This window comes from Tiliqua scincoides, chromosome 1 (genome assembly GCF_035046505.1).
Source record: "Tiliqua scincoides isolate rTilSci1 chromosome 1, rTilSci1.hap2, whole genome shotgun sequence".
Classification (NCBI taxonomy): Eukaryota; Metazoa; Chordata; class Lepidosauria; order Squamata; family Scincidae; genus Tiliqua; species Tiliqua scincoides.
Genome location: NC_089821.1, coordinates 115,969,312 through 115,983,000, shown reverse-complemented (window position 1 = coordinate 115,983,000; position 13,689 = coordinate 115,969,312). Strand labels below are relative to the sequence as shown.

General features: G+C 40.2%; 1 protein-coding gene across 6 annotated transcripts in view; it reads right to left on the bottom strand.

The window, feature by feature from the left end:
• The window catches only part of PMS1 (PMS1 homolog 1, mismatch repair system component), a 59,464-nt gene that overhangs the window by 40,883 nt on the left and 4,892 nt on the right, over positions 1 to 13,689 (bottom strand). For all 6 annotated transcript variants that reach the window (XR_010794801.1, XM_066635466.1, XM_066635496.1 and 3 more), the window contains exons 2-5: positions 10,573 to 10,744; positions 7,435 to 7,617; positions 5,494 to 5,596; positions 585 to 748 (exon numbers count right to left, since the gene is read on the bottom strand). Coding sequence is in view for 5 of the 6 variants with exons in the window: in XM_066635466.1 (XP_066491563.1) it covers positions 585 to 748; positions 5,494 to 5,596; positions 7,435 to 7,617; positions 10,573 to 10,704 (582 nt within the window). In the remaining variant the exon portion in view is untranslated. The remainder of the gene's footprint in view (positions 1 to 584; positions 749 to 5,493; positions 5,597 to 7,434; positions 7,618 to 10,572; positions 10,745 to 13,689) is intronic.

Genomic DNA, 13,689 nt, shown 5'->3' with positions numbered 1-13,689 from the left:
CTTTGACTCACAGTGAAAACATATGATCAATACTATTTTCAAAGATAACATTTTTAAATCCCTCAAATCTAGTACCATGAAATTCAAATGGAGCTAAATAAGAAATATATGGAATCTTCAAAAACTAAGAAAAACATTTTAAAATATAGCGAGATAATGTTATTTTGACAAATTCAGTGAGACCATTAGATATCACTCTTGCCTTGTGATAATGCCATAGGAATTTGCAGATAGAATTATTCTCCTATATTCATATATACTGAGGGAGAGTTGCTGGAAACTACTGTAACTGGTGCTGCTGCATACCAGCAGCATTTAACAGAAGAGGAAAACTTCACAAAACCTGCAAAAATAGCTGCCAGGATGCACAGGTTTCCCATTTTATAGATTTATATGCTTTCACCTGGACAAATTCCACTGTTTTTATCATTAGTGAAATATAGATATATCACGCAGGTATGGCCACTAGAAACCTGTATTTAAGGAGATACAGAAATCTGTCATGTAGTGACAAAAAATTTGGGTTAAATTCTACAAACAGAATAGTGCAATAATTCTAACAATTTTGTGGGCAAATTATCTACCTTGTTATGTGTAAACATTATCCTCACTTCTGGTTTTATGATGCCATACGCCATCAGAAGTTTTTGAATTTTTTTAATTTCTTCTTTACGTTTTTTATCTGTGGAATAAAACTGCTTTCTTACAGGCAGATTCTTAAACAGTTTCATAACTGTTACAGTAGTACCTATTAGAAAAAAAACACACAAAGTTGACATAAACACAGATCTCACAAGGATACATGTACAGCTAAATTAGTTTTATAAACCAAATATCTGCTAGACCATGCAGCTACGTGTGCTGATTTTTTTTTAACTTTCTAGTTATGTTCAAACCATATTTTCCCACCTCCAGTATATTTTAAATATACTGGGTTGGATCCTAAATGACGACTCTGTAAACAGTGGTCACTACTTAAGACTAACAACAACACAGATCTTACTACAGTAACAATTTTATCGTTCCCTAGTTCTTTATTTGTGCTGGAGTAAGCAAAAGGAGAACTCTCTTACATGCATCTTAAGGCCAGCACATGAGGCTTAGAGAGAAAAAATTTGCTGAACTAAAAGGAGGTGCAGTTACAAATACACCAAATTGGCCCAAATACACTTGGATACAATCCTATCCCTTTTTACCTAAGAGAAAGCACCATGGAACACAGTGAGACTTATTTTTAAGTAAACATGTATCAGATTGTGCTATAAATATGACAAAAGCCTAATGAAGATAAAATCCACATCCAAGTCCTTGGCATAGCTGAATGTAACTACAATATAGCATCTTGGAAATGACTAGCACGAATACCACAAAACCCATAATTAAATGCATTAATGTGCAATTATTTTCAAGTCAGGAAGGTCTTTTATCCTTAAATGATTCAAATCCACTTAAAGTGTCTTTATTTTTCAAAGCAGCAATTCACTTATAACCTGATCCTTGGTTCTCCTCTGTCTGCAAAAGGAGTGTTCAGAGAGACTACGTAGCAAGAGCAACACTAGTGTAACACCCTAAGGAGGATGTTATACTGGATTTAGAGTGCTTATGCATTTGAGGTGCAAGCAGATAGGCCTGCACAGGTAATTATGATCAGGGCAATCAGATATTTACAAGTAAACTGAAAAAGGCACTATCATGTTTAACAAGAACATTCTTAAGATTTAACTGCTCTGATCTCTGTTTAGCCCACTCTGCAAGCAGCATGATTAAATTCCAGTCTGGTAATATCTTTTATGAAGTACACGTTGTACCAGTTTGAAAGCCATACCATTTATAGCTATGACATAAAAAGTTCAGCCGTGACTGCATCAGGATGAGATTTTCTTTGTTAAAAAGGTGACTCCACCAATGATCAACTATTAAACCAAAGTGATGCACCACTCAACACATCAGATAATTTTCACTGCTGAGGTAAAGATGGGGCGATTCTAATTCTGCAGAATGTGAGCAGCAGAAGCAAATACGGCCTCTTAAGTGGATAATAAAATAGTGGTTATTGTCTTATTATTAAAAGAAATAGTGAAAACGAAGTGATTGATTTCTGAGATAATATATATTGTAATGCAGTTGTTTGCATGGGTAGCTGGAAAAAAAGTATCTCAGGTCACTGCCATGGCAGTGCTGCTGCTGCTGCTTTTTCCATGGCATGGCATTTTCCAATTTCATCACTCCTTTAGGTGAAGCCTTTTCCAAGCCCCCCAAATTCTTTGGTGAGCCCAAGCTCAAACTTTAGTGTCAGCATCTCTACAATAAAATATCATGCTCTTGTTTTTTCAAGAACTAGCTGCACCACACAGACTTCTGTGTGCAAAACCAGTGGGCCATGCTCCAGGAAGTTCTCAAGCATCAAATCTGCTTTCCCTTCAGAGATTTTCAACAGCAAGTTCAACCTCTCTCACCACATTTTAAAATTCTCCAGATTTTTAAAAAGCAGTTTGTTGGTTCATTAAAGCAGCTGATGAAGAGGCCACTGACAAAACAACCAGGGGAAGCCATGACTGAGCTATCATCTGCATGCAAGCTATTTTCCTGGATCACAGTAACAGATCTGTTAGCTTTGAGTTCTGAGGGAAGCAGAACCACAGCTTACAAGTTGGTTCAGGGAGCAGGTGTAGATTGCTGAGTCAGCAGGCACCTGGGACTGACACACCCTGGGTGTGACCAAGCCAGTACTGATTGGCTAAGCTGACTACATAAGGTTAGTCTGCTGGACCTTCCAGTGCAGCAGTAGGGGAGTTGTTGGAGATAGCTGTGGAATTGCTGCCAGTGACTGAGGAGGCTGGATACTGTATGTATATGTTATTACTGACTTATGGACTGAACCTTTGACTGTGTATTGTTGGAAGCTGATTTGGATTTGTTATACTTGGACTGACTGCTCTTCGTGTTGACTCCTGGACTGTTTACTGACTACCCTACTTGTGATATCCCTTGCTCAAATACATCTGCTGAAAGTACTCTGCTGTATTTGCTGTTTTTCTTGCAACCTGCTCACATTGGGACAAAGCAGGGACCAACACCAACCATCCCATACCAAATTAACCTTAACATAACATTAATCATTGTCTTTCGTAACAGACCATGTAGCATTGCTGCTATTTTTCATCCTGCTTCGGAAAGGCATGCCTGAAAAATTTCAAACATCTAACAAAATGGTCTCAACGTAGGAAACAGATTTTACCGAGGAAGTACAAACTCTGGTGTGAACCTTCAGTGTTTTCTTAAGAAAGTGCTGCCTTTTTCACAGTGACACTTCAAAGAACCAAAGCAACACCATGTACTTTTCCCCTTGATATAACTGCCATTACTAGGGACAACTGGCATCTGCATGCTGCAGATCCATTTTGTTACTACCTTCCTTTTGACCTGCCTGCCATAGGCAAGAGGCAAATTAGCCAAAAGAACAGACTGCTTATTTTACTCTAACTATGTGTGACTCAAAACAGTTGTAATCATGACTTGGGTAAGTGTCACTTAGATAACAGGCTCTCAAACTTCACCAAAAACCATTGTCACACAGTGAATTCAACAGAACTGCTTCAAAGACAATTTCTTCTGGGGTTTTACTGCCCCTCAGTAATACCAATACATAGAAAGCAACTGCAAATAAATATGAAAATAAGCCATTACTGAACAATGTAAACAATTTTAAAGCAGAAATACAAAACAATGTGTTGCCAACACTAGGTAGCAACCCAACTAGCACTTCCATGACTGGGAGCTCACTCCACAAACAGAAGCTTCCATCACAAACAGAAGAAAGATTCTACTTGTGGAAGCGTTTCTTGTGAAAGGATGAAGTTTCCATTTGCAGAGCGAGTGTCCAATGGTGGAAACACTAGCCAGGAGGCCATCCCAACATAAAATTTGTGCCACACACAAAACACAGCATAACAGTACAGGGGGACCCTGTATCCGTGGATCCTATGCTTGCAGATTCACTTATCTGCGGATCAGGTACACCATTCCCCGGGCCTCTTAATGCTTTATAAGGCATTTAAAACATCACTTTTGGCTTCATGGAGAAACCAGGAGTAGCGTTTTAGTTTACTGTTGGGCTCAGAGGACCCCCTGGAGGTGAAGGAAGCAGAGCTCCCCCCACCTCTGGAGGGTAGGAACATTCCCTATCAACTACGGTTTCAGTTAACCACAGGGAGGGGTGCTTCTGGAATGGAACGCCCGCGGATGCAGAGATGCGCCTGTACTTTCTTGTAATGACTGCAGAAGGAAATAATGTTTAGAAATTGTATAATCCAAGAGTGAATTCAGATTACCCATTAAAGTGCTAAACTCATCCATATGCAATGATGGATATTTTTTACATTTGTTGAAGCAACGAATTGCCATTCATAAACCAAACCATAGGAAAAAGACAGCTGTGTGACTCCACTTAAAATTTGGGTGGATACAGAAAGAGGACAGGTCTATTTGAAGATAGGAAAATTCCAATTGCACATGGCACAAGTCAGTAAAAGTTATGCACAAGATCCCAATATTTCAATGGGAGATTAAACATATATTTAATGTTAACCTAGGCACTTAACTGCCGGAGGGCGCAATCCAGAGGTGCCCATGGGCTGGCGTGGCCCAGGAGAGTTGCAAATGTGCCATAAAGCACATTTGCACCTCCTCGGGAGTAAGCCGCATCGGCACACAGAGGTGCACCAGCACACAGAGGCTGAATCCAGCCTCCATGGTGGCTTACTCCATAAGCCTTGGAGGCTGGATGAAAAGCAAAACTAAACCCACAGATGTGTCTCACATTGTGCAAGAGAAAACGATAACTTTTCTAGAACCTACCTACACTACAACCATGTGAACTCATGCACAACTATTAGTGAAATAGCACTGTTTTCTCCTACTTTTCTCCCACTCACAGTTCTTCTGAACTGCTTCTTTCCTCCTACTCACAATGCTTCTGATCAAACCAGAGAGAATATATCACTTCTCTGATGATGAGTCTTTGATCAATTTCTAGTTTTGGAAAAATTTTCTGTTCACAAGAATAGAAAACATCCATAATCAACACCTTGAACTGATATTTATCATTTTTAAGTTTGTGAACCCACCACAGTTTTCTGACATGAATTTCTTGCTTATGTTAAATTTTACACAGAAGACTGAAATAGCAGAACTACATGTATTTATAATAAATGCAGCAAACTTGAAGAAAGATTGAATTTTATCAGATTTGTAAATTAAATTAGATTTGTAAAGTTACCTATCATACAGAAGACAGAAACAGAAGAGTTGTTGATTTTCTGTGTTAAACTCTTCCATATCTGTGTGTGGTTTTGAACACCAGGATTTAAGATCTCTATCAAATTTTAAAATGCTACTCAACTGCACAAACTTAAACTATGTGAAGGAGTTAACTGATAAAATTAAAATGCTTTTGTCCCAATAGTTTAAATATATACGTTTTGATAACTATACCTTGCCCAAGATGAGATGGTTTTTGAGAAATTACATGACCACTCCTATCCAAAACATATTGAGTGCTAAAATCATCAGCAGCTGTCTTCGTTGTAATCAGGACCTAAGAAGAAAGAGTCACATGTCAAGTAGTGCTTTTCAAAATCTGTTTTTCAATATCCTATTAAGCATTCCCTGGAATAGCAGTAATGGTAGTTACACAGGAATCTGGAGCAAACATTTTTTCTACAGAAAACACAAAACTATGATGCTCTGGAACAACTGACACTGGCACCCTTCTCCCATAGAAATGTATTTACACCGGTAGTCACCTCAGGCCTAGTCTGCCATCTGAAGCATGATGGGTATCTATACAAGACTGGACCTCCTCACAGTGCAGGTGCCAAGACTGGATTCCCCCCCCCCCCCGGGAAGGTTTATTTGGCTCCCTTAGTACTGGAAATCAGGAGGCAATCATATCACAGCAGTTTTACAGCATTTTCAAGTCAAATCAAATTATTAGTTGCCCATGGGCATTCCTTCTGCTTCCTTTGTTACCTCTTTGGCTGTGCTGTGTATTTTTTATTGCTTTATATATGTTTTATAGTTTTAAGTCATTTCTGCCCAATGTTGCATATACGCAATAGGGACCAAATGTGCACACTTTTGGGCCGGGCAAAAATGGGTTAAGTGCTTGTTTTATACCAACACTCACTTTCTCATGGATCCCTATGAGTCAGAAAGGTGGAGTATATTTTAAATAAAATTCTAGAGTTAATATTTCAAGTGTTGAAGGTCTTTTGAACTTTTGCCACCCAAACGCCCTGCAAGTGAGAACTTTCGGGAGGCAAGAGAAAAACTACCCTACATGCAGAAGTCAGAATTTCTAAGCATTTTCATTATAGATCTGACCAAAGAACAGAGACCACTTGTCAGTCCTATTTGCTAGTGACTACAGGGCATAACCTCAGACAGATTCAACTGCTCAAATCTCATGGGGACCACCACTGAGCTCCGATCGTGACCGGAGCCTTCCTCCAGTTGCATCCGGAGCTGTTCTGAGGCCCATGGAGGCTGCATGCAGCCTCCACAAGTCACAGAGCGACCTCCAGGAGGTCCTAGAAGGGTACTTCCAAAAAACTGCAAGTGCCTTTCTAGGACCTCCAGAGGCCTTTCCGAGGCCCATGGATGCTGTGTGCAGCCTCCATGGGTCTCAGAAAAGTCTCTGAAAGCCTCAGAGGCCACTTCTCCAGACGGGACTGGTGGCTCTTCTGAGGCCCATGGAGGCTGCATGCAGACTCCATTCTCCAGAGGTCCTAGAAAGGCACTACTGCCACAGCTCCAGTTGCCTCTGAAGGCTTCAGGTTGGGCAGAATGTGGCTCAACAGGGGGAGGGAGGGTCGAGAGGACCCTCCCCCCCATTGAGCCAAATTCATAGATGTAAAATTCGCAGATAAGTAGGTTCAACCTGTACTGGCATTGAAGACTAAGAGAACATGCACAAATGAGCACACCTCTCACAATAATTAACTCTTACTTGAGACACATGCATTGCTAAAGATTGTATAAGCATGAATTTTAAGGATTTGCAAATACTCCTCATAACCTTACATCAGTGTTTCTCAAACTGTGGGTCACAAGCCAATTTCAGGTAGATTCCCATTCATTTCAATATTTTATTTTTAATATAGTAGACTTGATGCTACCATGGTATGTGACTGCATTGGGGAAAATGTTACAGACCTGTACTTTTAACAAACTACTATGTATATTCTTTTAACAGTGACAGTCAATGGGACTTACTCCTGGGTAAGTGTGGGTAGATTGCAACCTAGAATTGTTAAAAAATTTCCAGCTTGATGATATCACTTCTGGTGGGTCCTGACAGATTCTCATTCTAAAAGGTGGGTCCCAGTGCTAAATGTGTGAGAACCACTGCCTTACATTATACGTGCCTCTTACCTCTGATATGCAACAAATTGAACCCAATGCTTCACCACGAAAGCCATATGTTGTCAAGTTTTCAAGATCCTCAGAAGAGCTTATTTTAGAAGTGTAGTGTTTCATTGCCATGACGGGGACATCAACAGCTTTGATCCCATCACCATTGTCTCGCACCTCAATCTTATCAAATCCAAAGTTTTCCTATTTTAAAAACAATAATAAAATGATATTTCACAGAAATGACCATGAAATGCATCATGGGCCACTGTGTTCTTTGCAGAGCATAGGAAGCCGCCTTACACCAAGTCAGATCATCGGTCCATTTAGCTCAGTACTGCAGATATTGCCAGGCAACAACTCTCCAGGATTTCAGATAGCAGTTTCTCTTTGCCCTGGGAATGAACCTGGGATCTCTCGCATGCTAAGTAAGTGCCCTCCTGCGGAGCTAATATTCCTTCTAGTCCTAGACCAGAGGTTCCCAAACTCCTACCAGGGAGGAGGGAACCTCACAAATCCCTGCGAAGGTGGGATGGGATCAAGGGGGGAAGCTCTGACAGTGCTGCCGCAATTGCGGCGCTGTGGGGTCCCAGCTACATTTAAGTGTACCTGGGGGGTTGCTGAAGCATCCATGAGGGTCCTGGAGGCTCGCAGCCCCCTCTGTGCAGCTGCACAGCTTCAATTACTGAATGGAGCTCACTTCTGATTTGTGTGAGCGACCTCCATTCAGCAATGGAAAGGGCTGCAAGCCTCCAGGACCCTGGTGGACACTATAGGACCCCAAAGCAAATATTGCTAGGACCCCGCGGCACTGCAATTGCTGCGGTGCCATTGGGTTTCCTGTTACTGGGCCACTCCCCTTAAGGGGAAATGACTCAGTTTATGCACTCAATGGTGGGTCATGACCCACAGTTTGAGAACCTCTGTCCTAGACTATTACCACAACAATTTTAAGGTCCAAAATATTTATATGGTAACAGGGCAGATCCATAAGCTTACACATGGTATGGTATTCCAAAAGAACAACTGGAATAATATTCATAAGACATTCAATGCTGATGCAACCAAACACTACTGCAACTACTTGCAGTAAGCCATTGCATCAAGGTCACCTCACCAACAAGGATTATATTTAATAAACTTAAAATGTGATGGTGCAAGCATGTCATTCCATCAGTCCATTATAAAGAAAAGGGAACACAGACACACATGCTCAAGGCTACAAGGCCAATCTTCTCCAGGAAGAGATTTTCTGCCCAGACATTATACAGCAATCACTTGAGCCAACACTAAATGCTCTTTTCCCCATTAATGTTTAGTGATCCAAAACATGTGTCATGATATTATCACCTTTCCTCAGCTCCATAAATCACAGCCAATGAAGTGAAGGGGAAGCAGAGGTGCTTGCATCACAGTGATTGTGATAGTATCGACTATGGTACCCTTCTGAACCATTCATACCCTTCCCTGGGCTGGGAATTGGAGGTACCATTTTACAGTGACTCTGATCTTTCCTGCATACAGTTTCCAGCAGATGGCGCTGGGGGACCCTTATTCAGATCCTATGGTATTCCACAGGGTTCCATTCAATCCCTTATTTACCCTTTCTCTTCCCCCTCCCTTTCCCATGCTGAAGCACATGCCCAAGGCCTGCTTTTTCACATCTACATGAAACCTCTGGGAGATATCATTCAGGGATTTGGAGTTGGGTGTCAACAACAGACGGATGATGCTCAACTCTCTCTCTCTCTCTCTCTCTCTCTCTCATTTTCATTATCAGCCAAAAAGGCTGTGAAAGTCCTAATCTAGAGTTGGTAATGGAACATTCGATGAGGGTGAATCAACTGAAATTAAGGTGCTATTGTTGAGGGGATCTGAAACCAGGAATTGGATTGACAAACTGTTCTGGCTGAGGCTGCAATCCCCTTGAACAATCAGGTTTGCAGTTTGGGAGTATTTTTGGATCCAGCCTTAAACCTGGATATCTAGGAGGCAGGTGTGACCTGAACTGCCTTTTACCAGCTCAGGTCAGTTCACCAGCTGTGTCCTTTCCTGGCCATAATTATTCACCCCTTGGTGAGAATCCCTTGGTGAATAATCAGGTCGAATTACTCATTCATTCATTCATTCCACCTTTATGGGCATAAACAATATACAGTAGCTGGATTACTATAACACACACTACCTTTAGCTGGCTTTGAGGACTTTACAAAAGCTACAATTAGTACACAATACAGCCACAAGTGTCAGGGGTTATGACTAAGTCACACCTCTAAAACATCTGCACTCATTACCTATATGCTTCAGGTCACAATTCAGGTTATTACCTATAAAGTCCTTAATGGTTTGTGCTCCAGATATCTGAAGGACCATCTCTCTCCATATAAATCTGCCTATCCCATAAGATAATCATGGGTTACCCAGTTGCTGTTTTCCATGTTGTATTTTTAAACCACATGAAGTCTTGCAAATCACTCCTACTTGTAAAAACTGAAAGCCTACTTTCCAAACTCACACACAGGTGTGCAGAGAATTTGATGACATTTGGCAGTACCCGTGTCTCATAAATCCTTTCTTTTAGAGAATGAGATACTATGGTTCTATGACATATACCTTGATCCTAAATACTATATCTTATTCATTTCAATGAAAATTATTTCCAAATAAACGTAGCTTGGTCTTTTTAAAAATTGAGAGAATTCACCACCATCAAGCTGGCAATAGACAGTGGCACACATTCTTTGGCCCCATATGAAGAGTCTTGTTAAGGAGAGATTGCAAAGGAAAAACCATTCACAGTCATTTAGGCTGCAATCCTACATGTACTTTCATGGGATTAAGTCCCATTGAATTTAATGGGAATTACTTTTGAATAAACATGCCTAGGATTACACTGTTACACACCTTTCAGTGAAATATATGTTACCGAGGTGGAGAAATACTTTACTGTTACCATTCAAACAGCCACAGAGGACACTGAATTGAATTTTTTGCCTCTTCCCATTTCCTCCCTTCCACACTTTGATTTGTATTGTTGTCTCACTAAGTTTTAAGAATTTTTTAAAAATTCAAACAGAACATTGTCATTTTCATCCAATACAAAGAAATATTATATTCACAGCCATATTTTTATCTGAACTTTTGCTTACTACAACTTACCAATTTAACATCAACACTGGTTGCATGGCCATCCAAAGAGTTTTCTATCAGCTCTTTTACCACACTCACAACTGATGTTATCACTTGTGAACTTGAAAGAAGTCGGACTGTTTCGGCAGGCAGTTGTTTCATTTCTAGGCGTCAAGGATCAGATCTCAAAGATGAATGCCACCTTAAATTTAAAAAAAATATATGCATATGGTTGAATTAATTTTTTTAATGTTTTGTTCCTCTCTTATTAGAGGTGAGTTAACATAGGCAATATGGTGACAGGCATTTAGTGATGTTTCACTGTAATATATTTCTATTGTACAACATATAACTCAAAATTTACTTTAAAACACACCAGTCTGATCCTCTAAGTCAGTGGTTCCCAAACCTTTTAGCATCAGGTCCCACTTTTTAAAACAACATTCTATAGCAGCCATTTTCAACCTACAAATGGTCCGCAGGTGTGCCACAAGAGTTTGGGAAGGATCATTTATTAGTAGAGCCACTGGGAAATGTGAGCCCCCCACTAACAACATGATGTGCCTTGTCAATTGTCAAAAAACTGATGGTGTGCCTTTACAATTTTAGCAAAAATTTAGACAATTTTTGTCAGTGTGCCACAAGACAAAAAAGATTGAAAATCACTGTTCTATCTGGACCTACCTAGGTTTACCAGACTTTTAAAAAAGGAGATCTAGAAAGAAATAATTTTTATTTAATTAAGTAACAATAACCAGAAAAAGACCCTCAAATTTTATCTCTCTATATTTACATATGCTTCTAAACTGCAGGAACTCATCTCCTTGCAGGGCAGTTAGCAACTATCTTGCAAACTGCAGGAGCTAAGCTCTTTGCAAGGTAATCAGCAGCTATAGTATCTGATTTTTCAAAAGTCTCAGGGCTTGAGACAATTCATTATCTGATCTTTCCATCACCCTTTGGTGACCCACCAAGAATCACGACTGCTCTAAATCAGGGGTGTCCAAACTTTTTGGCAGGAGGGCCATCATCTCTCTGACACTGTGTCAGGAGCAGGAGAAAAAAAGAATTAATTTACATTTCAAATTTGAATAAATTTACATAAATGAATATATTAGAGATGGACTTGTACGAATGAATGAAGGTCTTGCAATAACTCAAGGCCTATAAAAGGCCTTGCACAAAGTAAGGCCAGCCTTTCCTTTGCTGCCACTGCTGCATCACAGACGTGAAACAGCAAGCAGTGGAGAGAGCCCTCGTTCCACAGCTCACGCAAGAGGTCGAACAGTTGGCCATCACGCTGAGAGCAGTTGCGTCGGGCTAGCGCGGGCTCCAGCAAGTCTCCGGAGGATCACAGGCTCACTGGAGACTGGGGGCTCCCCGCAGGCAAGATTGGGAGTCCTCGAGGGCCGCAAGTGGCTCCAGGGCCGGGGTTTGGGCACCCCTGCTCTAAATGGAAGAAGCAGACTATTCCATTCAAAGACATGCATCTATGCACTTAAACCATGTGAGTTATCTTCAGACATGCCATTTCAGATTTAAGAGCAAAGAAATAAAGATTCACAGGCTTGCAGCACTGAAGATTAAACTGCAGCCCATTTAAGGAGTGTAGTGCCTCAGACTATCTTTCCAAATTACATATGTCCCAGCAACAAAAGCTTACTAACTATATTAAAACCCCCAACTTACAGCCTGGTTCTGTTCCAGATAAGGTCTGGAAGTTAGAAAGGATGTAAATGGGAATAGTTCTATCATGCCTGTGTGAAAACACAAGACAAGTCCAAAAGTGCAAGTTTAGCCATTTGTAAATTGGGATGTCTATAAGACAGGGACCCAGTGCATTAGCATTTGGAAGTGTTTTCAAATGTTTAACATGAATTATCTTGATGGAATACTTACAACAACCCTGTAAGATGTGTATCATCATTCCCACACTGCAGCCGGGGCTGAAGGGGAGTGTCTTGCCTAAGGTCACCTACTGACCTCATGACAGAGGCAAGATTCAAACTGGGGAGGTCCTGATTCACAGCTCAGTCTTTGCTACTATATTACCAGTTCTCCAGGTGTATAGTATTTAGATTATATTCTAATCTAAACCAGAATGACATGAATTTTTCTAAGCAGTAAGCACTGTGCTTCCAGTATAGAGAAAACAAAAGTTTGAAAGACCTTATCAAAACACACCTGTTGCAAAGCAATTTTAGGTCATGATCCAGAGTATACCTCGACAAACACATTACTACCCAAATTTTCCTCAGACAGACTACAAGCCTCTTCTTAAACATCTCACAAGTTTAAAAAAAAAATAAAGGTGCTTAGGGCTCAAAACAAGAGTTCCTTAAAAAGAAACTGCCACCGTAAATGTATAATATCCAGACACCCCACCCATTAGTTTAAAGAACTTCAGCACCAAATTATGCTATCTGTATTCAGTCTGACTAAAGACATTGGGATTATATATAGGCATTGTTAATGTGAAACTACTTTCAAGATTGCAGTCACAGTGTAGATTTTTTTAAAATTTTTTCATAGATGGTGATTTACAAGACGCCTACACCAGAATAAACCCAAGACCCAGTAAAAGCTAGTTCAATAATTCCACAGTAGTTCAATGGCTATATCCACAAAAGTAAGTGAACTAAAATTTTTAAAAATGAAATATTGTATGGTATACACTTCATTCTCATTTACATGAGAAATATGAACAAAGATATATACAGGAATTGCTAAGTGCTTCCCAAGGTAAAAAAAATTGCTAGAAGTGTCAATTAATTTCAAAAAACTTGATTTTTCTAATGCAAATTTGCACAGAGGAACCAATCTAGAGTGGGACCAAAACAGGAGAGTCTTTTAAATCTTCTGGCCTTCCAGTTACAGAGACTGGGGGTTCTAATTGGCACAAACTGGAGCTTTGTTGCCAAGGCAAACTACAATAATGGAGAATGGAGGTTTGCAGGACTCAGACTGGGACTGCTGTTGGGCAAAAGATTAAAGCCTGTTGTCGTCACTGTCCCAATCAATGCACAGCATACTATTTACATTCAAAAAATCAAACACAGAGGTTCCAGTTACACAACAGGTATACCATCTAGTTTGGTCCTATATTTCTCAGAATTGCTCTAATCCCTTTTCTTGTATATGGAAGAT